Source organism: Danio aesculapii, chromosome 7 (assembly GCF_903798145.1).
Source record: "Danio aesculapii chromosome 7, fDanAes4.1, whole genome shotgun sequence".
In the NCBI taxonomy this organism is placed as follows: Eukaryota; Metazoa; Chordata; class Actinopteri; order Cypriniformes; family Danionidae; genus Danio; species Danio aesculapii.
This window is the reverse complement of record NC_079441.1, coordinates 23,180,040-23,207,841: the sequence shown is the minus strand read 5'-3', so window position 1 is coordinate 23,207,841 and position 27,802 is coordinate 23,180,040. Positions and strand designations below refer to the sequence as shown.

The window sequence follows — 27,802 nt, the reverse complement described above, 5'->3', positions numbered from 1 at the left end:
AGTTACATATTTAAAGAATAAAGTTAAAAATGGAGATTGACAACATATAATAACGAAAATAAAACCATTGATTACTGTCACAATCTTATTCACACACAAGAGCGGTATATTAACGAGCATTCATCCCAGTAAAGTCACTGAGTAACCAAAAAGATTGTTTTAGTTCCTGATACATTTTATTTCTTTCTCTTTGTTTTCACTTTGTTTGCAGTCCTGGATTGCCCAACAGACTTTTTTAAGATCACTACTGTGGCAGTCTCAGCAATGACAGGCCACCTATAATGACCTATTTTAAAAGCATATTAAATAAAAAGGTTGCATTTGCTTTGCACAACCAAACAAACTTGAAGTGGTCAAACAGTAGACTAAATTAATTATGAGTTTCGTTTTCACATCTCGCTATACATAGGCACATCCATTCACTTCCTGGAACTTAGAGGTAACATCCCACATTGTTGATAATGCCATAAATGGAAGTTCTGAGAGAGAGAGAGAGAGAGAGAGAGAGGCTTGAGCTAACCTCCTGGCTATGATGCGCTGAGAAAGGTCAGTTGATCACTTTAAGTGTCACATTTGAACTGGTACTAGCTTAGAAACTTATATTTCTGAATATATTAACTCTGTGTTAAACATTAGGCTTCTTTGATGTTAGTTATTAGGCTACACATGTTTTTGTAGAGTTTCACTATACACTTTCTTTCGTTAACTTACATCCAAAAATGTGCTAATAATTAAAAGATGAAATGCCGAAAGCAAAGAGATTGAAAAGAGGAATCGGACTACTTGGGTCTGTTTCGATCAGATTTGGACATTTTACGCACCCGGGCATCATGCTGCCCCATAGGCGGAACGTGTGTAAGGCTGGGGAAGGCTAGAGACCACGGAGATAGCAGCAAGGGGGAAAACTGCATTGAAAACGTGTAACGGGTGTAAGGCGGAATATGATGTTGATGATAACAGAACACTTTAGCCACTGTAAGTTTGTCAATCAATTTTAAAGCCCCCCTCCGCACAAAAATGGAACTGTCCAACTTTGCACTGCACTGATGAGCGCTGTTTTTGACTAGAGTGGGCAGCAACTCTGAAAACGGAAACCAAAAGTGCTGGCCAGCGGACTTTTCTGATTTGCTGGTCAATGACGTAATAATAAAATGACAAATGAGTATTACGCGAGATGTATAATAATATATTATTCTGGTTTAATTTGTTTTCAGCATTAAATGAAATGCCTTATTTTTGTAGTTGTAACGTAGTAGTCTAGCCTAGTGTAGTAATCTTGTTTAGGCGATCGTTTGGAGTACTTGTTTTACATTTCAAAGGTCTGAAATATATAACAGGACATTTTATGTTGATCTTACACAATATGTTGATCTTAATTGCAGTGTTGGGGGAAAGTAATATGCCTAAATTACAATCTAAAGTCGCTTAAAAAGTAGCTTAATGTGTTAATTACTTTTTAAGGAAAGTAATGTAAAAGTATGTTATTTATTTATATGCGTTTTTAAGAGTAGCTTTAGGCTTGTTACACTGCTTATTTGCAGTTCTCAAGCATAAACTTAATTTTTCATAAATGGGCATGATTCAGTATACTTGTGCTTTACTTTATTTCATCAAATGTAGGCCTTTAGATGATTTGGTTGCATTTGAAACTTGAAACTACATTCTTCACTCGTCATCATTACTAATCTGTATGTCCCACCTAATGGCGGATAATTATTTTGCATTTTAATTTTGCGAAGTGTTTTCTACAGGGGTGATTAACGCAGCATATATAATGTCACGAAGTCAAGATTTTTAATTATGTTTGAATTTGTATATTGAAATAATGTAAATCTAATTTAAACAAACAATTACTCATGCTAGTTAATGGCTACTGGATCACCTTTACTCCGCAATTGCCAATAATTTTACCACAGCCCGTGATAATGCGAATAAACACCTAGTTTATGTTGTCATATTTTCATGGTCCTTTTTGTTGTTTCTAGTTTAATAAAAAAAAATTATCCGAATCACAGTTTTAAAATGCTTATATTTATATATCTATTGCAGAATTACAAGTTCAGTTTTTGATTGGCCTCGTGACACAGTGAACAGGTGCGTTCGACTTCATGCAGCGCTGCGCAGCTCGATAGAAGTCTGTCTTAAAGCGGTGCATACTGGTTAGAAATTTTGTCCGGATTGATGCTGCGCCGACGCATACTATAACCGCAGCTTTATTATTGGACAACTTCCGATTCAAAAGCTTTAAAACAAACAATTTACTTTTCATACCTCTCTATCTTGTACACATCATGCTTATTAAAAGACTACAAATATTTTACTGCAGTAATCATGTTTTGTTAAATAATGTGGTAAGGCGAGCTTGTTTGCACAGGTTTATGTTTAATCTTTTTAATACAGACTATTAACAGCATTCAGCATCATGAACGATTTAAATGATATATTTTAGTGAATAACATAAATATTAACTTAAATAAGTCTTACAGACATTAAATAAAATAATTATCATATTGATTCTGCCATCCTAAAGGTTTCTTAACAAATTAAGGTAAAGAACTATTTTATTAAATAATTATAAACTGATTTTTAGGATTATAAAATATATATGTTATTTCCTGTCTAACCGTTTATACCTGGTCTTTCTGGTTAGCTTGTACTTAAGTGAAGCTCACTTATTTTAGGAACGTCCTTTTGTTCAATCTTTTTGGATTAAAGTGGTTTTTTGAAAATGCTTTCATTATCCAAAATAATCTTCATCATTGTTAAGACTTAATCAAAACACCTTGTTTTGGGGTTTACATTAATATATATTGGAAAGTTTTATATCTATAAATGTAAATAAATATAAAACCCCTTTTTAGCATATTCAAACAAGAAGTATTAGCCTAGAGTGATGTTTAAACTCCTAGAATTTGTGCTTATTGCTTTGTATTTAATAGGCCTGTTCGTTTTTGTTTGTAGCCTATTACCCTCTCCTTTCTCCTTATTTCTCTCATGCGTTTGTAATATATTTAATTCATTATTCCCTCATTGTTTAAAATGAACTTTAGTTTGTAGAGACTGTATTCTGTTTTATTTATAAACCTTTTGTTGTTATAAATAAAAAAAAAATAAATAAATGATGATGACGCAACGTGATCGTCATCATGACTGCCCCAACTCTGAGCCCCGAAGTGTCCAGCTGTCCGGCCGCGCCCGCGCCTGCGCTCGGCTAATCTCGTTGATCTCCGGCTGCAGCTGTGCTTCATGTCTTACCCTGGAGTTTGTTCACCCTCCGCCTATGTGCTGCCCGCTGGACATCTTTGATCGGCCCGCGTGAAGTATTTGGTTAATTAAATATTAACCGTAAACGGGGCCGTGTAATACGCAGGGCTGAGTAAACGAAAAGGGCCGTTCACATTTCGCGTCTTTTGCGCGTTCAACTTCGTTAAATGAAATAAAGAAAACGACATTACCGCCAGTCACGTGACAAGAACTAACCAGGCAGCTTCACACTGTATAGAAAATACATATCAGATGTAGACTAATTTTACAAACGATTTAACAAGTCCAGATACAGATCCTCTCTGATGATCATCTGTGTGCTGTAGAGGCATATCCATCTCAGATATTCAACTTTACTTTAGTGCACATAAGCTCAATACCAGTTATCGTTCTCTCACTGAAGAGTTTTCTGGCCAGATTTCTCTCACTCTCTCTAAAACTGCCCCAGTGTCTAATGTGGCCCATTGGGGAAAATAAATGCCCTTCCCCGGTTTAATGTACAATTGTTCAAATAAAACTCTGTTTTACAAGTGGGGTGAAATTGTGTAGACTATGTCGGTGGAATTTAAATGAGAGGGCGATTTTAAGTTTTTTTAATATAATGGTTTATAATGTTTTTTGTATTGAAGTCTATTACAACCAGTCTATTAATTTCATGTCTTTAGAAATGTAATCATTGTTGCCATAATGATAACATTAATACGAGATGCGGCAAGTTGGCTGCATTGTGGAGAGGAAATGCGGACAAATTATAAGCACTATTATTTATTTAAGAAGATTTATTTAGTTTTGAAACTGCACAAATAAAATTTTCATTATTTTCTGTTTGCCCTAATATTTTAATTTTTTGTAGTTTTCATTTGATTTAGCATGTTTTTGTTTGTTCCTCTATATTTATTTTACCTGTTATATCTAAGCCTTGATTTTAGCCTTCGTGCAAATTGCACATAAGCCTATACAGATATATTTAAAAGCTTTTCTGTGTGCAGTATATACTCCAGTCAGGCACAGTATCAAAAGATGTTCAACTTGTAATTGCAATGTATGAAATATCATCTCTCTTTCTCTCTCTCTCTCTCTCTCTCTCTCTCTCTCTCTCTCTCTCTCTCTCTCACTGTCTTTCTCTCTTTCTGTCTCTCTATCTCTCTCTCTCTCTCTCTCTCTCTCTCACTGTCTCTGTCTTTCTCTCTCTTTCTGTCTCTTGATCTGACTCTCTCTCCCACACATACACACACACACACACAGACACACAAAATTAATGTTAACATTTGTTTAAACCAGAACAGAATCTTCAACATGGCAAGCACCCAGCAATCTGCACGGGAATTCCTCCAAAATGGCCGCACTTTGCTAATTACAGGTCATTTAAATTGTGATCATATAATTGAAGCCCTAAACAAGTGCAAGCTTTTCATGAACCATGAACTTAATTCAGCTAAATCTTCAGAAGATAATCAGGACAAGATCAGAATCATTCTGGACATGGTTATTTCTATGGGAGAGGAGGCATGCTACGTATTTTTAAAAATTCTTGACAAAAAAAGATTTCAAGTATTTCCAAGACCTGGTTTGGGCTATAGAGATTTACATCACTGGATAAGCTGCTTCTCCTTTCGAGATGAACCACAGTCTCACACTGCAAGCAAAACAGGTACCAATCTTTTCTGAATTTTTATTTAATTATGAAAATTGTACATGTAAATAGAGTTGTATGATGACAGTTGGGGAAGACAAAGAATCATTACTAGGTATATTTCTAGCTTGCAATATATACAGTGGGTATGGAAAGAATTCAGACCCCCTCACCTTTTTCACTCTTTGTTATATTGCAGCCATTTGCTAAAATCTTTTTTCGTTTTTTTCCTCATAAATGTACACGCAGCAACCTATATTGACAGAAAACACAGAGTTGTTGACATTTTTGCAGATTTATTTATTTATTTATTTATTTTCCTTTAAGAAAAGCAGAAATATCACATAGTCCTAAGTATTCAGACCCTTTGCTGTGACACTCATATGCTGCCAGTGACACTCATATATTTAACTCCATGCGTCCATTTCTTCTGATCATCATTGAGATGGTTCTACACCTTCATTTGGGTCCAGCTGTGTTTGAATATACTGATTGGACTTGATTAGGAAAGCCACACGCCTGTCTATATAAGACCTCACAGCTCACAATGCATGTCAGAACAAATGAAATTTTGCTGCACTTAAGATTCCATAATTCCTAATGGCCCGTTTCCACTGACTGGTACAGTACAGTACGGTACGGGTCAGCTTGCGTTTCCACTGCCTAAAAGGTACCAAGGGTACCCCTTTGGTGGGCATGGTGTGCGACACAAAGTTTTAGTTGACGTCATTCTCGCTCGCGGAAATATCACAGTAAAGCTGTACGGGTCGTTCACATATCATATGAGAAGCACTTCTCACAAAACAGATGCTTTATATACACATAAACACTTATGTAGAAATGTTCATTACTGCCCTTTCTATGAACAGGATTTCATTATAACTGCAGATCAATGACAGTGCGAAATATATTTGAAAATTATTTTACAAAATAACACATAAATGCAACAAATATGAATGCGTACAGACCCTTACAGTCTCCGATATGTTACCAATTACAGAAAAACTACACACAGCATACATTTAGTCCTTATTTGGGTTCAAAAACAACACAAAATATAGCCCACAGTCAGTGCAAACCTATCCTATATGTGTTTAATCTTCAGCAACACTTGTAGCCTCTGATAGAGAGTAATTCCGTCATTCTGAGTTCATAATAGTCCAAAAGGTGATGATAAACATGGTAGTTTGTTCATGATTCATGTTGCTGAAACAATTTGCTTCTGTGTTTTGTCGGGCTTTTCCTTTATATTTTCCTGCTTCACTCTCACATTTGTCCTTTTCTTTTCTGAAAGGATGAGATGTTGGAAGCACTTCAATAATCACGCACACATTATTATCATCAGCTCAAGAAGTTTGTTATTTCAAATATAGACGTGATCGTGAGCTGCTTTGAGAAAGCGAAACCGCTCGCACTTTTTGACAGCCTCAAAAAGTGCGATACTGTCATATCGCGTCTAATGCCACGTTAAAAATGCACCCTGTGTTGCTTTGTTTGCGGCTTTAAATATGTTTGAGAGCTCGCGTTCCACTGCCGTTTGTTCTTGCTATGGCCATCATCAGCTGTTCTTACACACGTGCTGCAGTCAAGGTTCAAAATAGTTCAGCTTTTGCCACTGTATGGATTAATACTGAATGTGTGTCATGGTTAAGAATAGAGCAATATGCTGGTGTTTAACTGCACACACATACTGTAGCTGCCAACATCTACCCCTCAAAATCTGGGAGACCGGGGGAGTTGGGGGGTTCGCCGACGATGATAACAATGTTTAGAATCGGGTACTGTGTACTATGATGTTAGTAACTACTATGAAGCTTGTCGGAAGCGATCGGATCCTATACCAATGTTGGTGACCACAGTTGGGTTTCATTGCCCATACCAAAATGTGAGGCCCGGGGGGGGGGGTGAAATTGCGGGAGTTTTTCCGGATAAATAACAAAATGGGTGGGTGGCTGGAGATGGGTCTAAATTACGGGAGACTACCGGGAAAAACAGGAGAGTCGGCAGGTATGCTCACACACACTCTGCACTTTGACTACTTCTATATTGTTGATAAGCCATGCTGGGAATTTCACTCTGTCTCTCGATAAACGCTGTCTACCAATTGCAACAGGCTGTCATCGGTCCAATCAGCGCAGATTAGCTTCACGCTAAGGAGGGCTTTAGGAACAAATGAATCACTGAGCAATTCATATGGGAGTCGCTGGGATAATTAGGTAAAAATAAATGCATATTACAAGGCACTGAAAGCATTTTTTGACCTTACATGCATATTAGACTGTTGTTGGAGACCCTTACAACCAAAATATGACCCTATTTAATGTATAATAGCTGCTCTTTAAAACATGGCGGTTCCTTAGTTTTCATTCTCCTGCTTCTGCGAGTGACGTTTCTCTGTAAACCAGTAGTTTTCAGCTGCATGTCTAGCTCTGTCTTATGGTACCCTTTATGCCTGCTTGGTACCCTTTGAAAAGGGTTTCCAAAAAGTGGTACAATATGGTTTGATTTTAGGTACATTTTGACAGTGGAAACGGCCATAAAAGCATACCGGGCCATAAATGGAAAATGTTTTGGGAAGACCAGAACCCTTCTTAGAGATGGCTGTTGGGCCAAACTGAGCTATCAGGGGAGAAGAGCCTTGGTGAGAGAGGTAAAGAAGAACCCAAAGATCACTGTGGCTGAGCTCCAGAAATGCAGCCAGGAGATGGGTGAAAGGAGTAAAAAGTCAACCATCACTGCAGCCCTCTTCCAGTTGGGGCATTATGGCAGTGTGGCCCGACGGAAGCCTTTCTTCAGTGCTAAACACATGAAAGCCTGCATGGAGTTTGCTAAAATGGTGAGAAATAAAATTCTCAGGTCTGATGAGACCAGGATATAACTTTTTGGCCTTAATTCTTAAATCACCTGTCCAATACAGTCCCAACAGTACAGCATAATACTGAGCAAAGGGTCTGAATACTTAGGACCATGTGATATTTCTGTTATTCATTTTTTAATAAATCTGCAAAAATGTCTACCATTCCGTGTTTTCCTGTCAATATGGGGTGCTGTGTGTACAAAAATGAACTTAAATGATTTTAGCAAATGGCTGCAATGTAACAGCGAAAAACTGAAGGGGATCTGAATACTTTCTGTACTCACTGTATATGTTGAATATGGGATGTTAAATATCCAAAGTTCATTGAAATTGTAGATATTTGGTGATGTGTCTGGTTAAAACACTGGAAGTAGCATCAGTCTTTTTTTCTCTTCATTCTGTCAAGTAAAATAAAATTAGTAGCAGTTCACATGTAGCAAACAACAGACCTCAGGTCTGTAACATACTATTACCATTTCATCAGAGATATTTAGACTACGATTCACTGTAGTATCACTAATGAAACTTTTTATTTAAAATATATTTTCCAGACTCAGATCCTTGTACCAAATACCAGCACCTTTTGAGATGGAAAGCTAAACAAATACAGGATGAAAAATGGAACCAAAGTATGAATTTCTTAAAGAAAGAACAAAAAATGAAGCCTTTCATGTACATACCGCTAGTTATGGACACTGATTATGGTACAGTTTCAAAACAAAAAAAGAACAAGGGATCCAAAAAATCTCGCTCAAAGAAACTGAAGACATACATTCCAACGGACAAGAAAGTATTGTCCCCTAAAGACTTATTAATGAATGATGAAAAAAACATCCTGCTTGTGGGGAAACCTGGAGTGGGCAAGACAACAGTTGCTCTAGAGATTCTCCGACTTTGGACTGAAGAGAAAAGTCCAGAGAGTTATATGTTTTATTTTGATGAGCCACTGATGAGAGTCTTCTCTCAGACTTCATATCCACAGACGTTGAAGGATCTTCTTTTTGAGAAGTACTTATCTCCACAAGAAGAAGCAGATCATGTGCTGGAAAATATTCAGAGAAATTCAGAGAATGTTGTACTAATTTTCGACGGTGTCATGGATGTGACTGAAAACTCTGTTATTAGGCAGCTCATGGAGAAAAAACTTCTAAAGGATGCAAAGGTCTTGACCACTTGCAGGCCAGAAGCCGAGGATACAGGTTACCTGTCAAACTGGCAGTCTTATCGAGTGGAGGTTCAAGGCTTTAATCACCAATCAATCTGTGAATACTTTAAATGGATGTTGGGAACAACAGATGACATGGGAGCTTTGGAAAACCCAGAGCTATTCAGTTTATGTTCTGTACCGCTGTATGCATTCATAGTAACTGCCTGCATTTCAGCAATTCCCACTAAAGAAAGGTATAAGCCTTTGACAGTTACTGAGATGTATGTCCACATTTTTCGCTTTTGCATGAAACAACATGGAAACCAAAATGTGGAGTACTTAGATAAGTATATTGCAGACAATAAGAGGGATATCGTGAACTTAGCACAGGCTTCTTATCAAGCAATGCAAGCAAGGACCGTGAATCTGTCTGATTTAGATAATGAAGACAAATTTGTCCAAAACGCATTTTTGACAAGGCCATTAAGGAATCCGTCTACAACTTCTTGCAACATGTTTGCCTTTTTGCATAATACAATGCAAGAGTTTTGGGCAGCTCTCTATCTTACTTTAAATCCTGACTGTATCACCAGTGTGTTGGATCAATGCCGCAGCGATGAAGATGGGAAATACCTCAAATATATAATCCCGTTTTTGATTGGACTTCTCTCTGATAATCTAGTTCAACTTATAAAGTGTTTGGTGCCAGTAAAACAGATACAGGCCACACGTGCCAAGTATTTTCAACCAATTATAGATACTTTCCTCTACACTCAAGAACAGAACGAAGAGGGTGATAATGAGCAGTATGTGGAGGCTGACAACATACTGTTTGTGTGTCGATGCCTTTATGAATATCAGTCTCCTGATGCATGCCTAGTTTTCCTGGAAAAGCTTCAGTATGAGATTGATTTAGAAGACCAAACACTTGATCCTCACCAGTGCTGTGTAGTATCCTATGTGGTTAATCAAGCTAGGCATCAGAGTATTAATCTAAACCTCATGGAGTGTAACATTACTGACCCTGGATTGAAACTACTTCTAGGCTCATTGAAAAATCTCAAATTTCTCAGGTATACGAAATTATTTACGCTGTTAAAACAAATGGCATACCAATAAAAACGAATTATATGATGTATAAGTTTTTTTCTTTATTCCTAGGTCAACAAACATTTTGCAACCACAGATCTGGAGGGTGGCTCTGGAAGCAGAACAGTTTTCAGATTTTGAGAGCCTGCTAAATTTATTCAGTTTTGAACTGCATCTCGATGTTTATGAAAGACTAAACCAGAAAGTCTTTCAAAGGATGACAGAAGTCCTTAAAAAGAAAAGATCAGATAGTGTTCATCTTTGTCTGCATGTAAAAGAAGAACTCATAACAGCATCATTGCAGATGGCCATTTTTGAGAGCTTGGCCAACATCGCAACCATTAGGTACAACTTGTTTACATTTTTAAATTGTTTTGTTTACTTATGTCATTGTTTTGTTTACTTATGTCATTTATATTCTGTATTTTTGTAGGGTTTTTCCTAATAAATTCCAAGTATCTGTAGAGGCAAAGCTCTATCTTCAAGGAGCTGTTCATGAGATGGAAACAGGTCAACGATGTGTAAGAAATCTGCTGTCTATTTGCAGCAAAAATCGAAGAGAAAACTTTGAGGAGCTTTGTCGTATTTTGCTGAAACTTCATGAAGATGGGAAAAAATTGGGCGTTTCACCATTTTTGCAACCTGTTTTTTATGCTTTGCCACCCACATGGCTTGTACATCCTTCAACCCCATCATTGTCACTGCTCCTCCAAACCATTAAAGCTCTTAATTTAAAGAAGCCTGCCGAACTAGATCATGCTACGTATATGATGAATGAACTGAAACTAATTCTTCAATGTATTCCCTACATTACAGAAATTAGGTGCGTAAAATCCATTAACTTGCTGTAGTCAAAAGTCACCAAATAGTAGACGTAGCTATGGACTTTCCTAGTACTACCGGAAACTTTTAATTAACCAACCTTCTTCAAAGTATCTTCTTTTCTGTTCCACGTAAGACTTATATAGATATGAAATAAGATATACAGTATCATTTTCAGTGTATAATACACTTTTTAAACAAATTATTGCAGGTTCAGTGCTGCTCTCAGACAATCTAATGATATCCACAAAATTGTGAAGACTGTGGCTGATCTTTTCATACTTGCATCTGAATGTGGAGAGAAGGAACTTTGGAGCCTTTCTACAGTATGCAGTTATTCAAACTTTCCCTTCTCTAAAGACAGCAAGACCTTGCAGAGCATTTTCTTTCTAGATCTCTTCAGCCAGCTGAAGGAAAGTTCTTTATGGAAGACAGCATTGCAAGCACTAAAGCCTATTCTCAATGTTGCCCCTGCTGTATGGACAGTGGACCTACCAAAACTAGAGAAGACTTCTGTTCTTATTGAAGTACTAAAGCTTCAGGCCACCAGAAAACCTCTGGAGCTCATAACATGCTCGTGTGAAAGAGAAAAACTTAGGGCTTTCCTAAATTGTTCACACTATATTTCAGAATTTCGGTGAGTTGTTTTGCTAATTTAAAAAATGAAATGCATAACTGATGTCTCTTTATCAGTGTAAAAATGATTTCTCAGGTACAAACTTTCATTTTTGTGAAATGAGTTCAGTACTTTAGCTTCTGCAAAATGCTGGATTTAGTCAACTGATAGTTAGTCAACTGATAAGTCAGTTCAGTTCAATATGTATGTCAATGATATGATTCATTGTAGGGCAGCTCTACTAGACCAAGCTAAGCAAGCCTTAGATGACATTAGCAAGAAACTGGAGCTACAACAACTGACAAAAATTTAGAAAAAAAAATACTCAGGGAACCTGTTCTCCTTTTGCCTAACAAATGAGCAAGAAGAGCTGCCGTTTAACCAGCAGCATACTACTGACTTATCAGTAGCCTTCAATATGATGAGAATCCTTTTTGATGGAGCTGCAGGTTCAGGAGGTCACATAATTGATGCATTTAATTTGGCCACATGTAGAAGGTTCATTCCTTCAAAGAGGTCTTTGCTAAGGATCATTCTGGGCTTGTGGCATTGACATCTTCTCTGACCTTGAATGGCTTTTTTGTGTGTTTATCCTCAGTGCAGTCAGTGATCTGGTTTGGAAATGGTTTCAAGTGACCATCTTACATTGATTTAATTAAGAGACAGACATAATAACAAGCCTGGACGCCAATATACCTATGATTTTATTTTGGAGTTCAATTGAATACTAGTGAGCATAACCATTCAAGCCTTTGTAATGAATTAGCATAATTGTACTTTTTCTGCAATTTATTAAGGTGTCGGTGCAATGTTGACAGAATTGGACTAATTTGATTATTCTTTTTGGTACTTTTTGGGAATTCTGACATTATGTTGAAAACATTATGGGTTATCACCAGATCATCAATCACTCTGAAGAGTAAGAAAATGGGCCAATGAATGCCCATGCCCCTTCACACAAACAGCCACTCACTAATCAGGGAGTATATATGCAGCACCTGGAGAAGCCTCTGTCAGACTTTTGCTTCAGAGCCAATTCGACCTTCTAGAGTTCCAGATGCTGCATCCAGTGGGTGAACAATGCATTCAGTGGCAGTCAAGCTAGGCATTCTCCCTTTCCGGGGCATCTCACTGGGTGCATATATAGTGCAGTCAAAAAAATCAGTTTTACTAAGAGAGCTACAAAGTTGGCCAATGCATCATTTTCAAGACGTTATACCAACTGTGCATTTCGGGATGTGGTGGTTTACTGTCAACAGATGATGGGCATGATGGCTGTGCCACATGTCTGGGGGTACAGCATATGGTAGCAGCCCTCATGGATATTTCATGACTGTCGTGCAGCTAAAATTGTGACCCGCACTTGCAAAAGTATGGGCTACCTTTGAGCTTCCCGTAGCGCAGCGAGCACTTAAGCAGATCTGAATGTTACAATGGGGGCTAATCCACTGGCTGAGAAGCCCAGGCAACCCCCCCCCACCCCCCCACCCCCATTCCTCCATAGCTCACTCCATCCAAGCTTCAAGCATTAGTGTCAGCTCATCCTCTGATATGGTCACACTCTCAATTGATGACACCGGTGACCAGATGTCCATTGCAGCATTGGAGGGTGAGCCGTCATGTTTGGAGGGAAAGCCTGGGTTTGGAGAGTGCGACTGCAGGCCTGCATATCGCCACCACCTAGTAGAGTATGCTAAAAACCCATTGCTCAAAGTGTGTAGCATTTTCTGTGCCTCACACCATAGCATTAAAAGGAGATATTTATAAGAATGTTGTTAACCAAACATTTTTTACCTCAGACATTTTTTCCAAAATATCTTCTTATGTGTTTCATAGAAGACAAACAGAAGAAAGTGGGTGAATTAACATTTCTTTTAGATGTCTTTAAAAATTCTTAATTGCAATGTAGTGCTTTGTGTGTTCTATTAACTGCAACTTATCTCTTTACAGCTGTGATGAACAGTTTTTTCAGACTGTGTGTGAGGTTCTCTCAACTGACACTGAATGGAATCCAAAACAGATAGCTGAGCTGTTGAGAGTCCTTGGTTTTAGCATTTATTTGATAGACATGCTGCCAAATCGCCTCTGCAAAGCTGTCGGCAGTGTTTTTGAACTGCTGGAAAACAACGACATCTCTATCAGTCTTCTCCCTCAAAAGATCTCTAATCAAGGTTGTGCCTACCTCTTTTCAAATCTGAGAAAATTTCAAACCTTGAGGTAATAGTTTTTGTTCTGCAGATTCTTTACAGTTTCAAGTATTTTGACAATCATGTTCCTTTTTCTTCTTTGGCAATTATTAAATCTTTTTCAGAGTAAATGAAATTGCAGTTTCAAAGTTGGCACAACTGATTAGGTCTGGTAAAGTTACACAATCTGTAACTGTGGCAGAACTGTCTGTGGTTTTGTCTGACTCTCATCTGCCAGAAAGAGAACTTTGCCGGCTAGTTAGTTACCTGACTTTCCTTCTCAGAATCTGGACAGTCCACAACTTAAACCTGGAGTTTAAAATTAAGCCTCAGTTGCTCATTTGTCTGCTGTCTCATCAGGGTGCCTTTTCCATTAGGTAAGTGTTAAACGTGTAGTCTAACTAGTTAATGCTGTGGTATTTATTAAAGGCATATGTTTGTACTACAATACAACCCATAGTGTGTTACATTTGCAAGTTTTCATCTAATTGATAAACATCAAAGATATGCATTAATATAAATTCTGTGCCAGCAGGTTTCACGAAGATACTCTGCAGCAACTAGCAGAAGTTGTGTATGATTCTCAGGATGAAAATCTGACACAGTTATTTCTGGAGAAAATGGATGGTGACTTGTCAGCTTGTAGTTTGTCATGGGATGTTTTGTCTTATCTAATTCAAGTTTCCAAACAGCAAGTTACACTAGACCTTCCAGAAGGCAGATTTAATGTCCAAAACATTCCAAGACTACTTCTTGTTCTGGACACGGTGTGCTTTAAAAGGCAAGACCTCTGCTGTATATTTGATTGATTGTATAAATCGTATTCTATAAAATATTTTTTTCTCAATTTTGCAGGATAAGCCCCCGATTTGTCAGGGCTGCACTGAATCAGATATATCAAGAACGAGCAGGTCATCTAATTGTAAAATTAGTCAAAACTTCAGCTAACCTGATTAACTTCAGCATGCGAGAGTTGGATTCAGCTGATTGCAAAGCCCTCTGCTTTGCTCTGCACTATAGTGATGGAGTTAAGCTCAACCTGATGAACTCTGTTATTCCACAAAATGAGATTGACAGCATTGTAAAACTTATGCACAGAGTTTCCGAACTGAGGTAAGAAGCTCAAATGATTTTTGTGCAGCTTTAACTAAAAAAAATACCCACTCTTGCACTTGCTAAAGCATTGCTGACCTCGATGTTGTGCCTCATTGAACTAGGATTGATAGAAAGCTGTTGTTGAGCTTTCTTCATGCATCAAAAGATGTGAAAAAACAAGCACATGCTCTCTTAATTGCTCTGAACCACAAACTGGACTTTTCCTGCAGTTCTTCCCTTGGTAGTGGTCGTTTTGCTCAAGAGAAAAGGGATCATCTCAGTCTGAGTCATATGGATTTTACATCCATTTCTTTTGCCATTGAATCATCAACACTTGACATTGAATTAATTTTATGTGACTGCCAAGCAGGTGATTCTGCACTTGAGGCACTGCTGCCTATTTTGCACAAAGTTCATCTTCAGTAAGTCCTTAAATATATTTACATAAATTAAGGTGAACATTTTAATGTTTTATTTCTATTGATAAATCAGTTCCAAAACATTCCTCTCAACAGCATGGACAAAAGCCTTCTCTGTCAGCTTCTGACTTTGATTTCCACTGCTTCCAATGCTATGTCTTTGAAATGGGCATCATCACTTTCCAAAGCACTTGGAAAAGAGCTAGACCTCAGTGAAACTCCACTTGACTACCAAACCTGCAAGGCTCTGGAGTTAATCCTGGATAACTCAGATGGTTTTACACACCTCAATCTCAGCCATTGCCAGATTACAGATGCATGCTTGGATCTTTTGCTCCCTCAGCTTCACAAAATACTGACATTAGAGTGAGTATTAAAGATTATATTATAGGAGGGACATTGCTGTTTTTAAAAAGTTGCCAATACTTTTTTTATTTTTTGAAACTATTTGACTATTGGTGTCCTAACCACAATGTGTTGATTGTTTTTTTTTCAGTCTTACTGGAAATTACATAACTGACAAAGGTGTCGAGAGATTGTGTATGTCCTTAGATGTAAACAGCTTCACAAAGTCTATATGGTAATTATGAATTTTATATATTCTTCAACTGATCATTGTTCTGCCTAAACATTCTAAATGTCTCATGTCTTAAAGCAAAATGTAACAATATAGTGTACAAATTATTTAAAGGTGCCCTATAAAAAATCTGGGTATATTTAGGCTTAAATTTAACTTATGGCCCGTTTCCACTGAGTGGTACGGTACGGTTCGGTTTGGTACGCTTTTATGGCCGTTTCCACTGTCAAAAGGCGTACCGAACCGTACCACTTTTTCGGCACCCTTTCGAAAGGGTACCAAACACGAGAAAGGGTACCAAAAGGCGGGGCCACACGCGCAGCTGAACTTTATTGGTTTACAGAGATACGTCATTCACTCACGCAACAAGCCAGAATGAAAACAAAAAAAACGCCATGTTTGAAAAACACAACAAGAGATTTTAGCAGAATTATAAATACATATAATAACGAGCCATGATCGATCTGGGCTCAAACAAACCTTGTCATCGTCTTGATGAACAGCCACAAATCCAAGAAGAAGAGCAGATTTACCCTGTGCCCCATAGTTTTTTTACGAGCCAGTCTGAGGCACGAGCGGTTTACCTTTCTTCCTTGCATTCGCCGCGCGTCTAACATTATATCTGAAAAAACAAATTTCTTGAGCTGAGGATAATAACCTGCGCTTGATTATTGACGTGCTTTTGAAACCCGATCCTGTCAGACACTGACAAACGCGAGAGTGAAGCGTGAAGAAACAAAGGAGAAGCCTGAAAAAAAAGGAGCACATTATTTTTCAGCAAACATGAACAAAATGCCATGTATAATTAACTTATTATCTTCACCTTTTGGACTAATATGAACCGGGAATGACGGAATTACCGTCTAACAAAGGCTACATGTGCTGCTGAAGATTACAGACACAGATAAGAGGTTTTCACTGACTGTAGGCTATAATTTGTGTTGTTTTGAACCTAAATACCGGCGAAATGTCTGCTATATGTAGTTCTTCTGTAATTGGTAACATATCAAAGACTGTAAGGGGCTGTATGTGTTTATATATGTTCATTTATTTAGTTATTTAATATATTTACAGACGTTACAGTAGGCTGTTTCGCACTGTCATTGATCTGCAGTTATAATCAACTCATGTTCATTGAAAAGTTAGTAATAAATATATATAATAGTAATTATACCGACAGAGAGAGACTTCTTAAGTTATCCAGGAATAAAGGCTGTCTCTACTACAACGGATCCCCTGTACAGATCTTTCCTGACATAAGTCCAGAAGTCGGCAAGCTTCGCGCTGCGTTCAATCCAGTCAAGGCCAAGCTGTGAGCCGCCGGAATAACCTACAGCTTGTTTTACCCTGCCAGATTAACAATTACCGTGGACGGAATCAGGTACACTTTTGAGCACCCTCAAGAAGCAGATAGATTTCTGGAAAAGAAGTCTCAAACCTAGATGACTGAACTGTAAGGCTTGATCATCTGACAAAAAAAATGCGGTGTCTGTTCTTATTGTTATCAGGCTTGGACACTTAAGAAAACATAACATTAATATATTGCTGGACATATATATAATTTTCATTCATTCATTCACTTATTTTCTTTTCGGCTTAGTCCCTTTATTAATCTGGGGTCGCCACAGTGGAATGAACCGCCAACTTATCCAGCACGTTTTTACGCAGTGGATGCCCTTCCAGCCGCAACCCATCTCTGGGAAACATTCATACACACTCATTCACACTCATACACTTGCTGCATCCCAATTCGCATACTATCCGTCCTAAATAGTATTTGAAAGTAGAATTAGTATGTCCCAATTCGTAGTATGTTGAAAAGAGTATGCCAAAGGTTCCCGTATGGTTTACTATTTCCAGTAAAAACTAGTGTAGAAGCGTCCATACTCTAACCGCTGATATTGCCCACAATACATTGTGCGTAGGACGTGAATTCGATTTAGAACTACAAACGCGGGTGAAAAGTGTAAACAAGCTACAAACATGATGGATGCGCGAGACCAACCGTCAAGTAGAGAGGCTTTGGTAAAGATGTTTGTATGACTGTTAATTAATATCTAGCCCACTGGAACATATTTAAACGGGTTTTGTGTTATATTTCATCTGCAACAACAATACTGAACTTATATAAAGACGTGTTTGGACATTAACTTCTCAATGCAGAATTAGTATAAGTGTAGTATAAGTATGCGAATTGGGACACAGCAACTATGGACAATTTAGCCTACTCAATTAACCTGTACCGTATGTCCTTGGACTGTGGGGGAAACGAGCACCCGGAGGAAACCCACGCGAACGCAGGGAGAACATTTTTCTCTTCAATTTTTTCTTCACTCTTTTGAGAAAATGTCTTGAAACTATATGAAAACACCCAACAACTCTTTAAAAAATGGAAAAATCTTCCTCTTTTGTTTGCTAGCCGTATTAACACAGTAAAAATGACTATTTTGCCCAAATATATATATTTTTTCCAATGTATCCCAGTATATATTAACAAATAATTTTTTAAAAACAAATAGACAGGATGATTACCCAATACATTTGGAATTTAAAAAAATTATAGAATCAAGAAGAAATATTTACAGAGAATTAAAATGAAATGAGGGATGAGTTTACCACATTTTCAGTTGTATTACTGGGCATGTAATATAAGAGCACTTTCTTTTGGGTTAAAATAGGGGTTAACAGATTGGGGTGAAATTTGGAAGCAGGTTAGGAAACACTTTAAGTGGCAAACATGTCCTGTCTAAAGCCCACTGACTGAGAATCATTCATTTACCCCTTCTCAAACTGACTCTTTTTTTCAGGTCTGGTCAAATAAAGGGATACACTCCTTTTAAGATCGTTTCATTGATAATTGTTTTTCAACGTTTCAACAATTACAGCAGACATTTGATCTGCCGAGTACCCATTTTTACAAATATTTACAAGCTCGCAGTTTTGCCCAAACATTTTTTATATCATTTCCTATTGAAGTGAACCATCAAGCCCCCTTGTTTTAAACTTTGTTTCTACTGAACCCATTTATGAATGGAGGAATTTTAATTATATATAATAAATTATCTCAGTTGGAATTTGATGTTTCATTAGAGCATCTCAAAATGGCATGGGAAGAGGATCTCGGAGCAGAAATTGAAAACTGGCAATGGGAGGAAGCACAAGAAGAAGTTCATTCTAGTTCTGTGTGTATCAGGCATGGTTTAACACAATTTAAGATCCTGCACCCACTCCACCTGTCCAAAATAAAGCTCTCTAAGATGTTCCCTTCTGTGACCCACTGTGTGATAGATGCAATCAAACCCAGGCATCGCTTGGTCACATGTTTTGGAGTTGTCCTAGAATTGTTAATTATTGGATTTCAGTTTTTAAATTAATATCAGAAGTGGTGGGAAAACAAGTATACCCTGGGCCTATTTTAGCTATATTTGGTGTCAGTGATGATGCAGAATTATCTAATAATCAACGAACAGTGATTAGATTTATAACCCTTTGGCACGTAAATTGATTTGACTAAATTGGAAATGAAAAGATCCTCCCTGTTGCTCCACATTTACAAAAATGTCGTGTCCTGTCTGCTACTTGAGAAGCTAAGGCCTTCCCTAAAAAATAAAACAAAGAATTTCCATGTAATATGGAATCCATTTATTGAGTACTTTAACAAGAGAGCAGTGATTGAACCCTAGTTGAAACACCTTAAATATCCCCCCTTATTTAGTTCTTTTATTTATTGTTTTAACTATTCAAACTTTATGTTTTTTGCCCCTTCCCCCCACTTTTATCTGTTTAGTTCTCTTATACATATAATAGTAACATGATGTTACAACTGTGTTTAAAAGGAGAAAAAAAAAGTACACATATATGTAAAATGTATCATTTGTACTGATGTAAAAAATACAATAAAAAGAACGTTAAAAAAAAAAGCAAGGCGCACAGGGTGCACAAGCAGTGCACAAACGCTCGCGGCTGTTAGTAAACTGTTAAAAAAAGATGGAGCACCGATGGATCCAAAATGCATTTCGGCAATGCCTGACGTCACCCATTTAAAGTGAATGCCAAGCGTTGAATGATGCCCCGTGTGAGTGGGGCGTAAGCGCGTTAGGTGTGATCGGCCCCTTACAGATTATACATTTATTCAGTTCCACTCAAGAGGCATAAGGTGTGTTTAGTTGTATCTTTTGTTAATTTATCATGTTTATTGTGAAATTTGATGGGTGTATGTTTCAACAAACACTTGTACACTGCTGAACTGTGTCAGATCACTCAGTTCAACTGTTATCATATTGCACAGATTTAGTAATAATTCCTGGTTGCGTTTTCTGACACGGTAACATTAGCTTAAAAAAACAAGGCGATACATCTCTATCGATCTCTTTTGCCAAGTTTAAGTGAAGTTTCACAAACTAATTTCGAGAGGAGCACGTGATATGATTGACTACAGCTGATCCTCATTGCTAATCATTAGCTAGCCTATCAGATCATACTAAAACTACTATAAATATCCTGCCTAAACTTCATTGCTTATCTTCGTTTTTGGAAAACCCCCCCATCCTTCCCTTCTCCCTCCTCCTCTTTCATAATCGGGCAACACGGTGGCTCAGTGGTTAGCACTGCTGCCTCGCAGTAAGAAGGCCACAGGTTCAAGTTCTAATTGAGCCAGTCGGCACTCCCTGCGTGGACTTTGCATGTTCTCCCTGTGTTTGCGTGGGTTTTCTCCGGGTCCTCCGGTTTCCTCCCACAATCTAAAAACATGTACATAAGTGAATCGTAATACAGTCACAAGCACTTAATGCATACTTAGCAAAGGGGGCACTCGAGAAACTCCTGATCTCGTATCCCTCCTAATGCTCATTGACCAGGCGGGAACCTTGGGCTCATCTATCTGCGAGCTCAGGGTTCTCTCCCGGGACAGCATGCCAAACCTGCTATCATAGTCGAGCATCATCTAAGTGTGAACTCTTGAATTATTATTTAGTCTTTAAATAGGTAAGCAAAATATGTTAATGTTACTCTGATGGGTTTATATTTAACTATGTTCAACAACATTATGCTGTGTGTGTGCGCGTATGTGAGAGTTGCACTTCAGAGCATAGCTCATTAAAAACGATCATGACACAATTCATATATGGTCAATTATAGACCTTCTGATTCTAGGGGTGGTTTATGGAGTAATAAAACATATAAGGCATTTCTGGATATTTTTTAACTTACTGAAGCCATCTACCTGCTATGTAGATATCAGAGAACAATTTAACATAAACCAATGCAGTATATGGCACCATTTATTTATATTTTATAATTTAAAAATCCAAATGTCACTTAATGGGCCCCCCTTAATACGTGTAGCATATTTCAGCTGTCAGTTCTTAGTGCATTTAAAAAAAAAAATTCTGATGTGTTGAAAATGAAGCTCTTGGTGATATTTTTTTTTTCAATCAATTCCACAGCCTTTGTGACAACCACATAACAGAAAGTGGCTTCCTTGTGAAAGAAGCTCGCCTTGAAACCCAACCGCCTAGATGCTCACAACCACAGGATTTGGGATCTAAAAGCAAAATGAGAAAAGCAATGACAGGTTTTGTTAAGGTAATGAAACAGAGAATTTGTTACATTTTGTGTTATGTTTGTGTGAGTGTGCTGGTATTATGAAAATCAATGTGAAAAGTTTTTGTCACATGCATGTTGAACTATACAGAGTGAAATTCAACAGATCAGCTGTGACAAAACAAGTAGTTTGGTGTAGAGGAAAGATTACACATGCTTGCAAGTAAATGCCAACAGGACCGCTTCCAGGTCATTGTCAAACTTAAATGGTAATAGTTAATGATTCTTGCATTTAAAAAATACTTTAATTGTAGTAGTTTAAAAACTATACTGTATGTAGAATTCAGAAACTTTATTAGTGACACCAATGGCAGATAAGTGAACAGTAGCCATCAGTTTACTGCTTGTTATTGGACTCATGTAACATAAAAGGGATTAAAGTGATGATTAAAAATAAATCTGGAGGAAACATATTTATAGCCATATGCTGATAATTAACATTCAAACAGCTTCCACATGGCGACGCGGTGGCGCAGTAGGTAGTTCTGTCGCCTCACAGCAAGAAGGTCGCTAGTTTGAGCCTCGGCTGGGTCAGTTGGGATTTCTGTGTGGAGTTTGTATGTTCTTCCCGCATTTGCGTGGGTTTCCTCGGATGCTCCAGTTTCCCCCACAGTCCATAGACATGTGGTAAAGGTGAATTGGGTAGGCCTAAATTGTCAAAAAAAAAAACAGCTTCCACACTGCTATATGCAATTAATATTTAAACAATGCATCTGGAATCCTCACAGCACTATTTTTTCTTATTTTATGTGATTACAGCTTCATTCCAAAATGGAATCATTGGATACATTTCTCAAAATACAAACAAACAATAGCCCGTAATGACAATGTGAAAAGCTATAAAGTTAATTTATTACCATTAAAAAGTTAAAGTATTCACAGCCCTTGCTTAGATCTGTCCAGAGGTGGTCAATCAGGTTTATGTGTGGGTTCTGGCTGGGCCACTTGCGAACATTAACAGTGTTGTCCCATAGCCACTGATTTTGTGATTTTCGCTGTGACCCCAACATATAGTAAAACACTAGAAATATAATACAGAAAAAAGTGTGGAGGGAAAAATAAATTTTGCATTACATTGCATTATTCAGTTGATCTTTATTTCTATTGCGCTTTACAATGTAGATTGTGTCAAAGCAGTTGAACATAGAAGATTATAGTGAATTGAAACGGTGCCTGTCCAGTTTTCAGAGTTGAAGTTCAGTTTACTTCAGTTCAGTGTGGTTTAATTTTGACTGCTGAAAGTCCAAACACTGACGAGCAAATCCATCAATGCACTGTTCCCGAACCATGCAAGCCAGTGGCGACAACAGTGAGAAAAAAACGTCACCAATTGACAAAGTTGTAGGAAAAAAAACTTTGAGAGAAACCAGGCTTAGTTGGGCACGACCATTTCTCCTCTGGCCAAACTTACGGTGCAGAGCTGCAGTCTAGGTGCCGGAGGCTGGAGAACGCTGGAGGTCCATCATGGAGAAGTTGCAGGAGGAGAGTTCACCGGCTGGTGTACAGGCTGGCACTTCAGGATCAATGCGAAGACTCATCTGTCACTGGGGTCTTTGAGGAAACAGATTCATTCTCTCCACTCCTCCATGACCACCACAGCAGCTGCTCAGGTTATGGCCTGGTCCAGGATTATGGAAACCTCAGGAATAATAAAAAACAGACTAACATAAGCGCAGATGCCGTTCAAATTAGAATATCTTTTGGGAAGTGTTTCCGGTTCCGGTTGCCCCAAATAATGCAGACTAACAATCCTTTAGAGGATTTGGATTTCAAAAGCGCTTGTGTTTTATGTGTATGCTAATGCAAAGAGATGTGTCTTTAATCTAGTTTTAAACTGACAGAGTGTGTCTGCTTTCCAAACTGTGCTAGGAAGGCTGTTCCAGAATTTAGGTGCCAGATATGAGAAAGATTTACCACCTACAGTTCATTTTGATATTCTGGGAATAATCAATTGTCTTGAATTAATAGAGCGTAGTGGACGTGAGGGGTTATAATACACCAGGAGCTCCCTCAAATACTGGGGAGCTAAGCCATTGAGGGCTTTGTAGTCAATAAAATGTAAAAAATATATGATATTTAATTGGGAGCCAATGAAATGATGAAAAAACTACGTCATATGATCATATTTCTTTGTTCTAGAAAGCACTCTAGCAGCTGCATTTTGAACTAGCTGAAGTTTGTTAATTAGGCCAACAGGGCAACCGCCTAGTAACACATTACAATAGTCTAACTGAGAGGTCATGCATTATAGTCAAGCAGATATTGCATCTTCATTTAACCAGGTAAAAGACTTGTTGATTTCATCTCATCTGACAGTGACCTGGACAAGAGGTCTGCAACACCTGACTTTCTGAAAGAAAATAAAAAAAGTTTAAGAACAATGACATACCTTCATCATGAGCTGTAAAAGTGTATGAAATTAACATAAGTTATCAAAACTTTAAACTTAAAAGATATTAATATAGCTTAGACATGGAAGAGAAAAGAACGTACGGTCCTTCATTCTCATTACAATCTCATCATTGTAAATGAATCTCACAGTAATTTCTTTTCTATCATTTTACATGGGCCGAGGTTGCTGTAAATATTTTGTTGAAATATAGAGTTAGGTTTAAACTAAGTTCAATGGTAAAACAGAGAACTATTTAGTCCATAAGGGTCAGTTGCACCTTAGTGTCTCTTTAAATTGCAACCAAGCTACATTTTCATTTACACTGCTGATACAACCGGTCCCAGATCATACGTTTGGGCCAGTTGATCTGCTCTAAAAAGGATCCTGGTGGTTCTAAACAACTTCAATACAATCCCAATTCATAGGTCTAGAGACAATTACATGGACTTCATGACTTGCTTTGTGCTCTGACAGGGACTGTTAACTATCTTAAATGTGTGTTCACGTCCAATCAGCTGAATTTACCCCAGGTGGCCCTGTAATGTGAATACTTATGTACATGTAGAATCTATATGTATTAGAAAATTTAACAATATTGTAACACAGTTCAGTACATTCTTTCCATCATCAGTTAACATACCTTTTAAAGGGGTTGTGTTATTCCTGACATCTATGCATGTAGTATAATATTTGTCTGTTGTACTTGTTTTAAAATCATTTTGTAGTAATAAAAACATTTGTAAATGTTTTAAGTCACAGATGGAAGATCCTATAAAGGAGATAGAGCCTGAAACTAGGCATAAATAATGGCAGCATTTTCTATAGGTAAGCAAACACTGCACTCTAAGAACTAATCTAAATACAACATATTGGTAACCCAACCATTGAGTTTAAATCTTTAAATTTGTCCATATTTTACTGAATTTATATTGAAACAACAGTATATGTATTGATTTCTTTCATAATGGTCTTTCTCAATGGTTTCTCAATTTTCAATAAAACATTTTGTTGTAGGTTTCAGTGTGACTCAGAAGGCCTTTTCATGTGCAGAGCCACTGGACTTGTGTTTGGAATGAAAAGCAGTGGAGTGTAGAGTACGGTGTAGTTCACGGGATCTCCATCTCCTCATCAACACACACTATAGCCTGCTGGACCTTTATTTGATATCAAACCCCTGCAGGAGAAATTTATGAACTTCACCTCCCACACTGTGAAACACACTGTAAGTGAATAGATCTAATGCTACTACAAATCAACACACAAATCCTCCATTTAAAAAATGTTTTGTTTATATATGCATAGAGTTTGCGACTGGAAGGGCATCTGCTGCTTAAAACATATGCCAGAGTTATTTACGGTGATTCTGCTGTGGCAACCCCTGATAGATCAGGGACTAAGCCAAAAGATAGTGAGTGAGTGATTATATAAGGGTGGGTGGTCAATCCACATGTAAAAAAAAAAAAAAAAAAAAAGGAAAGCCTACTTTTACAACTGGAACTTGTTAAATCTATATGGATACATCTTTTGTTGTGGTTAGGAAATAAAAAGCTATACACGCCATTAGTTCATTGATTCAAAGGACTGTTGCCCTCTGTCCTTCTGAGAGATTATTACTTATCACAAACCATATTTCCCTGACATGATGTGCATGAGAATCACAGCTTTTGCTGAATAATGATCTTGATTTCAATTAATTGTGAGCCCTAGAGGAAGTTGGCAAATTTTTTAATCATTTGCTGCTGTAAATGACTAGGAATAACAACTAGCAGTAAATTGTCAAACTACTTGTGCCTACAAAACCAGGTTTGTTTCTGACAGTATATTAAAATTAAAATATTATGATAAGATAATACAATTTGCCAACATCAGGTAGGATAACAAGCTCTTTTGTAAAATCAATGGAAGCAAATGAGACTGGAAGTCTTGAAACATTTAAATTACAATGGGCCACTACGGCACTTACATGAATAATAAGGTGGATACAATACCCATGATCATTTTGGGCCTGTATACATTTTATCAAGGGCATGGATATGCCTTTCCCATTAAAGTTTTTTTTTTTAATAATAACACAATAACAAGTACCTTTTATTGTAAAAGTCTTGTTAAACAACTTGGAAATTATATATATATATATATATATATATATATATATATATATATATATATATATATATATATATATATATATATATATATATATACTGAAAAAATACACTGAAAAAAGTGTTGCATGCAAAACTGTTGCAAACAATTTATTTGTGTTGAATTTAAACAAACAATTAAATTTAAGAAATTCAACTTAATTTGTTTGTTTAAATTCAACCCAAATAAATTGTTTACAACCACTTAACGAAATTTTTTTTGTAAATCCAAGGAATCATCTTTGAATCATTTTTTCAGTGTGTGTGTATATATATATATATATATATGTGTGTGTATATGTGTATATGTATATATATATAAGTATATGATATATATATATATATATATATATATATATATATATATATATATATATAATATATATATATATATATATCACACCTCTTACTCTATTTTGTCTACAGTTGATGCAATAGGAAATCTTTCTATTATCCATGAACAAAATAAGGACACTCGGGAATTCCTGTCTCCAGTTAAAAATTTCAAAAACGCATTGAGCTGTAAATTATCTCTGGCTTATCTCCCTATGGCACTGTGTATGAGAATGATCAACAAACAGGAAGCATCAGTGGACAAAGTGCTCCTGTTTCATGAACCTGATTTGTCAGAAGCACAGCAAAGACTATGGGTTTTCCTATTGCCAGGAAACGTACCACTCTCAGAGGTCAGATCACATTTAATTTGTACTTGTGTTTGCATTTAACTTGTAATAAACACCCACACCTTCTTCTTTAATCAACAGATAAAGGCTCGACAACAATAGTATGTGTATATCCATACCACCTCTGACTGTAAACTAAAGACAAAGCAAAGTACATTCTGATCTCGAAAAAAGCCACAAGAGTCCAACCAAAGGTAACTAATTTAGAGATTGTTTGTCTCTGACATTTTGTATCTACATCTAGTAGGTAAATATGTTTGTTTCAGAAGAGAATCTGAGTTATATACAGTATCCAGTACATTAGAATATGAAAAATGTGTATTTCACTAACCTTAGAAAATGTTCTTTAGGGAAAAGTATTTGAACTCATGCATGCTGGTAATTACCATCCTGCATTTGAGGTCTTTTTTGATAAAGATGTTACTGAATTCCGAATTAAATTCAGCGTAAAATGAAGGAAAGCAATAAGATACCTTTAAAACTGCATGGAACCGTTGGATAACTCTCAAGAAAAGCACAGGTAAGTAGATTAGTTGTTGTTGTTTGTCTTTGCACACTGGAAATAGGCATTTAAAGTTAAAACATTTTCTTGTGTAACCTTAGATAAAAACACACACTCGCAAGCTGAAGAACATTCAATCCTTGGAGGGTACAATAATATTTCACTTAAACATACTGATTTTTTTCTGAAGTTCATTACAATTTGCAGAATTTTAAACATTGTGATAATAATTTGTCTAGAACAGAAATGGATATCCGATCTTGGTGAAATCATGGAGGATCTTAAAATGGATGATTTCAAGAAGCTCAAGAATTTAATGCGTCAACCTAGAAAAGGGACTCATATTCCTTCAGTGAGACTTGAAAAGGAGGAGGACAGGTGTGAGGTGGCGAATCTAGTTGTTGAGACATGGGGATTTAAGGAATCAGTAAAAGCCATTCGAGAGTTCATGAAGAAGCTGCCTCGCAATGATGAATTTGTGACTGACCGACTGAAGCCCATATGTGACTCAATTTAGCCTCGGGGGTTAGAGGCTGATCACAGACCAGGCAATCAGACTGTAAACAGACCTCAGTAGTAAAGCACTTTACTTGAACACTCAACAACAGATTTCCTCAGACTGGCATTATATCAAATAATGACTTTTTTGGTATACTGCAACTTTAAATTATAAGTTATACATGTGGTTTTGTAATTTATTTTGTAAATAAATGTTTGAGTTTAGTTGCATGCCTACAAAATTTGCAAACACCACAAGTAATTTATCATGAGGCAT

At 37.1% G+C, this 27,802-nt stretch overlaps 1 protein-coding gene across 3 annotated transcripts; it reads left to right on the top strand.

Moving 5' to 3' along the window:
• Positions 1-491: 491 nt before the first annotated feature.
• LOC130231871 (uncharacterized) lies at positions 492-27,173 on the top strand. 3 transcript variants are annotated; one of them, XM_056461326.1, is made up of 20 exons: positions 492-546; positions 4,546-4,915; positions 8,306-9,974; positions 10,063-10,335; positions 10,424-10,813; positions 11,024-11,449; positions 13,379-13,645; positions 13,740-13,991; positions 14,150-14,395; positions 14,470-14,727; positions 14,832-15,131; positions 15,225-15,494; positions 15,625-15,708; positions 21,150-21,288; positions 24,452-24,523; positions 24,713-24,920; positions 26,269-26,528; positions 26,607-26,719; positions 26,876-27,045; positions 27,129-27,173. In XM_056461326.1, exons 2-15 carry the CDS (start codon positions 4,561-4,563, stop codon positions 24,503-24,505), a joined length of 4,983 nt encoding a protein of 1,660 aa, XP_056317301.1. In that variant the 5' UTR covers positions 492-546; positions 4,546-4,560; the 3' UTR covers positions 24,506-24,523; positions 24,713-24,920; positions 26,269-26,528; positions 26,607-26,719; positions 26,876-27,045; positions 27,129-27,173. The 3 variants fall into 3 exon arrangements, with proteins under 3 accessions (XP_056317301.1, XP_056317299.1, XP_056317300.1); XM_056461324.1 differs by having other exon boundaries at positions 14,147-14,395; XM_056461325.1 differs by lacking the exons at positions 26,269-26,528; positions 26,607-26,719; positions 26,876-27,045; positions 27,129-27,173 and adding an exon at positions 25,001-25,495 and having other exon boundaries at positions 14,147-14,395.
• Positions 27,174-27,802: the final 629 nt, after the last annotated feature.